This window comes from Carassius gibelio, chromosome A25, assembly GCF_023724105.1.
Source record: "Carassius gibelio isolate Cgi1373 ecotype wild population from Czech Republic chromosome A25, carGib1.2-hapl.c, whole genome shotgun sequence".
NCBI lineage: Eukaryota > Metazoa > Chordata > Actinopteri > Cypriniformes > Cyprinidae > Carassius > Carassius gibelio.
The window spans coordinates 10,288,907-10,294,962 of NC_068395.1; the positions used below are offsets into that span (position 1 = coordinate 10,288,907).

The window sequence follows — 6,056 nt, forward strand, 5'->3', positions numbered from 1 at the left end:
AGAAGAAAGTAACTCCAGTCTTCAGTGTCACATTATCCATCAGAAAGCATTCTTCCCAAAATCCCTCACTTGAGATTTAATTTCTGTTATGATGCTGCCATCCAAGCAAGCTGTGTAGGAAGCATCCAGCAAAGTGGCTCACCAGGTTTTGGTGGTAAGCTTAAATGTATAGTAAAAGAGATGGGCTTATTCCTCAAGCAGTGCAAAAGTACAACTTTCCTTTTACACTAAATGGCCAGTAAGCAACCAGACCACAATAACGAAACTCCAGCTGTCCTGTTAAACCAAACAGGCTTCCTACATCTTTCCCCACGTTCCCAATCCAGTCCGCACTTCTGTCCATGAGGTCATGGAATCCGCTTGTGTATGAATGCCTAATGTTTAACTAGCTACAGCATTAAACAATAGCCTCTGTGTGCTAGGAAAATACTGTATTCCATTGATGACCCACAGGCCTGTGAACTTACCACTGGAGGAAAACTGATTTGTTAGGATTCAAGTCTTCAATTTACCATCACAAACTGAATAAAAATAAAAAATTCTCAAAAGTCTTCAGTAAAAGTCCACTTCATAATTTTTTTTTGTTTATCTAAAATATCTGTACATTAAAAAAGAAAAAACAATTCTTAAGAGCTACCAATTTGTTGTTGCTTTTTTTATTTTATTTTTATTTTTTATTAAAGTGACATGTCTTGGCTAAACAGCTTCTTCAGTGCTTTCCAGTGGCTGAAGAGCGTCACAAGTTCGCCGCCAATTTCCACAACACCAAAACATACTACGAACAACCATTTTCTATTACCATCCATAAGCCTCTTTTTTTGTTCAAAGACACTTTGAACAAAAACCCAAATAAACCAAACTAAAATGGGGAAAAAATATATTGTATAAGAAAACGTATAATTTAGAATTATTTTAGACTTCCTATAAACTTTCAAGAAATTACTCATGGTACACGTCTTCTTTTGTAAACATCAATAGGCAGTTGCATCTTTAAGACCATGTGGCCTGTGATAAATGTGTGGCTCTTTGTCCCTATTTTCACAAGATAAAATATCCAGTTTGTGGGCATCTCTCCCAAAACAAAGTCGAGTAAAAACAGAAACGGCACAAAATTGCACAGCCTGTGAAAACAATATCTCTCAACTTTTTTATTCCAAATAAATCGAAGCCCTTGGTAATGTTTAGCCCTTAAGGTACAACTTTAGCAGTGCGTTCCCGCTATTGGGAAGGTAGATGGATCCCTGCGGGCTACAGTGCTGTAGGGTGACAGCTCCAGCTCGGTGGTGCCGTCCTGATCGTTGCCATCACTGTTGGGCTCGGAGGACTTTGGTGGGCCGCACTCCTCAAAACAGCAGCAGCAGCAGTCCAGGAAGGCTTTGCTGAAGGGCCGACAGAGCACCAGAAGCAGGACAGGTGTAACTGCGGACTTGAAGAACAGCATCATCTGACTCACCAGATGCAAGATATCTAGCGTGCGCCGTGGCACGCCAGTAGCCATGTACACTGATACGATGTTGCTGATGTTCTCCGGAATGATGCAAAAGCCGTACAGTATAGCCAAAGCAACCACGATGCAGTTCATTTGGCTTTCCAGTTGGATCTGCTTGCGGTTGCCTCGGACGCTGGTTCGCTCAGCCTTGCGGATTTTGCGTGCGGTTACCACCGAACTGATGATGGTGAAGAGGGTGGGCAGGCAGAAGTAGCAGCCAAAGTACCACCATAGGCGAGCGCTGTTGTAGGTGAGTCCGAGCACATAAAGCGTGTCCGGGAGAGCCGTGGAGATTCGGATTACACAATGTTCGCACGGTATCACCTCTGGAGGCTCGCGCTCCTCTCTCACCAGTTGCCGGATGAGGAGCTCGGGCAGGGCGAGGAGCAGAGCACCAAGCCAGATCACGGTTAGCTTGGCTGCAGTGGAGATGCAGTTCTCGATCATCTCGTAGTACAGCTGGACGTTGCTCGCGGCACGGAAACGGTCAATGCACAAAGCACAAAGAGTGAAGGTAGTTACTCCTAAAGACGCCACCTGCAAGGTAAAGGAGATGCGTGGTCATTATAAATAAACTTTTAGAAAATCCATTCACTGAAAAAACTGGACAAAAGGTAGACCAAGGAACATTCCAAGTGCTATTAACATTAATTACAGTTCTACTGGATAGTTCACTGTCATCATTCTCTCACCCTCAAGTTGTTCCAAACCTGTATGAGTTTCTTTCTTCTGATAAGCAAAAAAGAATATGTCTTGAAGAATATTGGTAATCAAGCAATTGACTGTAGCCACTGAATGTAAAAAATATATATATATACTATGGAAATCAACATAGTATACCGTTACTACTCATAACATAACACTCAAGTAAACATTATTACTCATACAGGTTTGGAACAACTTAAGTGTGAGTAAATTATGACTTGATTGACAATACAAAAATCTGGGTTAAACCTAAAGTATACTTCATTTTTGTACAGCTGAACGAGCAGCCTTTCAAAGTATACTCTATTTGAGGTGTACGTGAATGCAGGCAGTCGATACATGCGCTATACAGAGCTTCATATTTTTCCAGTGCCTGCTCTATTTTTCTCCAGAAGTTATGACCAAAAAAATAAAAAATAAAATAAAAAAATATATCTTAGTACTCTTTTAAGCTAAAGTAGCTGCTATCTCACAACCCCCTTACGCAAGCCCTTGTCAATGCAGGCAAGTGTTTTTATTACAGACTCCTATTTTATTGTTGTTTAAGCTCTTTAGCTTCATTTTCTATTGTGAATCAGCGGCCCGGGTCAGTGTTGCCTCTTTTGGAACAACTGATTAATGCAAAACCAAGTCAATGCACATGTGCGACCAAAACTGGCAGTGCGTGTACAGTATAATATTCTGATGACAACATTTGTCACATGTATGCATTAAAAAAAAGGTAATCTGGGCTTTACAGTAATGCACTTACAATGGGAGTGAATCTGGCCAATTCATAAACTTTTAAACAGACAATAGTATAGTCACAAGACATAAATAATATGTGCATTAACATGATTTTATTGCACAAAAAAAAAGTTCACTAGAACATGGCACTAGCAACACTAAGGAAATGGGTTTGATTCCCAGGGAAGGTAACAAATGTGTCCCTTGGATGCAATGTAAGCTGCTCTGGATAAAAGTGCCTGCTAAATGTGTAAATGTAAATGTCAGCATACAGTAACACCTTAAATGTCAAGAACAAGCATATAGCTCAAATACTACACATATGTTTTAAATAAATAAATTAACAGAATCATTCATTTTATGTGCTTTCATAAAATTATAAACATTTCTGCTTTTGAATCCTCTAAAATATGGTACAAGTATACTAAGGAACAAGCAACAAGTTACTAATGAATTAGTAATCAACATTAAGCCACAATGGCTGTCGATTGAGAGTAACTTGTATTGAACACCTGCGCCATTGGAACAAAAAGGAAATTCAATCCCACTAGATGTGCATCAAAACCACAGCCTTTCAATTCAAGGCCATCAACTTCATTATTAGGTTGAAGCATTTTGATCAAGTTAGTGGGTTGTTCTGAATCTGGGGTGTAGGTCTGGCATTCTGTAGTGTCAGGAGATTAAAGCCACAACTATTGTACCAATCAGGTCAATTCCTCAGAAACACATGATACATTCTGAATGCTGCCCCAGGGGCAATACCACTATCTCTTTGTGTCTGTAGAGGAGACACTCCCCCTTACTTGGGAAGACAAAACACCACCAAGATGTCTGTTCTGACCTACACTTTTTTCCCATTGAAATCCAGTCATCTACATATCCACTTTCACACATATAGCCTTCTTGTTAATTTAAAATGCCAACAAATCAGCTCTGAATATTTTTCCTGGCTTAAGAATGTTGCAAAAAAATATAAAAAATGTTATATGAGAACAAAGTCATATGTTTAGCAGTTTGAACGTGTACAAAATGCAGTTAAGGCTGTTTGACCTAAGAAGTCTGTTAAGAGGCCAAATCACAAAGTTAAGAAGTTGGCGCAAAACCAATACTTGACACATACTGAACATTTTAGCTTTTACCCAAGTAAACAAAACTATTTCAGTTGACTGAAATAACACAGTACAAGTGTGTTGCAATCTCAGCATTGCCACAAAAGGTGCTATAGCTGTATTGGTGTAAATATATTTTTCAGTTTCTCTTTCAGGTTAACAACTGTCATGACTCATGGCAGAGAAACAGTTTGACAAAAAATTGTGCTAAGCTCAAGTTGTTTAAGTCAATATGTACATTGCAACTTACTTGACTAATAACACATTATGGTTTAGCAGAAAAGACATTTGAAGGAATCTTTAACGTCTCCCTTGAGTACTGCACTTTGGTACTAGCTGACACCTAGAAGTGTCTCTGGCATAAATGTTCTTTCATTTCCAATTTAAACGACATCAAGCTATCACTTTTGATGCAGATACACAATACAAGCTAAAAGGTACATTTACGAATGAGGCAGATGAGATGCATTCACCAGAATCAATAGCCTACATCTTGCTCTAACATTAGCATATTCATTTTCACATTGTAGGTCTAATAACAAGAATATCACACATCAATTACACACGACTGCATTTCAGTCATCCATGAAAAGTGACCAACCAGTTTTACCTCAAGGTATGGAATGATTTTACAGGAGAATTCCCCAAGGAGCCAGTCCTTAGTGAGTTCATGGAATACAACAAGTGGCAAGCAGAAAAACAGGATGACAAAATCCCACAGGGCGAGGTTGGCCAGCAAAGAGTTTGAAATGCTTCTCATGTAGTAATTGTGACACACTATGCACATGATTGCTATATTCCCAACAATTCCCACAGTGAATATGAGGATGGAGATGCACATGACAGCATATGCACCGTACGATTCACCTGTCACGGGGTAAAAAGGATTCTTAACCCCTGGAGTTTTTGACTGTGTATTAAAGGGAATTAACGGGGTGAAGACTTCCTCATAGTCCTCCACAGGTGAGGTGCCCCATTCAGGGATAGACGTGATCTCAGTGGGAAAGTCTGTGGGCTGGATCTGCGCTACAGGCTTCGGCATTGACGCCACGCGCTCAAATTCATTTATAGTTCGATTCCAGTCAGACTCATTTCGCGCCGTCACTCTTTCCTGTCGACGATAACGACGGTTTACGCGAATTTCGCCTTTCATTTTCCTCAGAAATGATTTTGTTTTCCTGTTTTTGTCCATTTGATAAGTAATTTCATCCTTTTGCCTGTAAAACGCTCCTACCATTGTTTTATAGCTCCTATTCACAGACGTTAAGTTGATCGTAGTCCTGGTCGATGAAAGCACGTCTTTGGGTTTCTTACCCGTTCCATAACTGATTTCATTTAAAGTTACTGGTCGTTCATGTCCGTCTGTATTGATTTCACGCACTTTATATGATGAAGCGTTCTTTGACGTGAAATATGTCGTATTATTGCTAAGCGCGAGAACTACTGAGAGTTCACAACAAACGAACAAACTAAATACTACAGTTAAATATTGCATTTCCATTGGGAAAATATCAAAATTCGGATAATTCCAGTATTGTTAAGGCAAAGCTGTAGAACAAGCATCAAGCTTCTTCCCGTTCGCTGGTCTCTCGTTTAGATGAACATCTCCAGTTTCCATTTTTTAATCCCAGGAGTAATATTATAACAGCAAAATTGTGATGGAAAAAAAAAAAGGAAATACTTGCTCAAACAAGTGACTAACCAAACAATTAAAAACTAGTTATGAGGAACCCCATAAATATTTACTAGCGTTTCGTTTTGTATATGATAGGGCCAGGAGCTTCCAGCATCTCTCCTTGAGTGGCGTTCATGGGCTCCTGGTGCAGCTCTGTGATATGAAGCTCTGTCAGGGAGGTGCCGCTTTCACAGATACAACACAGTGAATGCGCCACCTAGAGGACTAATAAAAACCTGCAATGTGTCTCTAGCAGCAACCACTGGCTGTCGATGCTCACCAGTTTCTTCACTTCAGACGACACAAAACTCGCTCCATAAAACATTTCTAACAACTCTTTTTTTTTTCTTGT

General features: G+C 39.8%; 1 protein-coding gene across 1 annotated transcript; it reads right to left on the bottom strand.

Moving 5' to 3' along the window:
- Nucleotides 1-633: 633 nt before the first annotated feature.
- Nucleotides 634-5,824, bottom strand: LOC127946823 (prosaposin receptor GPR37-like). The gene is made up of 2 exons (XM_052543596.1): nt 4,640-5,824; nt 634-2,026 (listed from the first exon to the last, which is right to left on the bottom strand). Exons 1-2 carry the CDS (start codon nt 5,528-5,530, stop codon nt 1,202-1,204), a joined length of 1,716 nt encoding a protein of 571 aa, XP_052399556.1. The 5' UTR covers nt 5,531-5,824; the 3' UTR covers nt 634-1,201.
- Nucleotides 5,825-6,056: the final 232 nt, after the last annotated feature.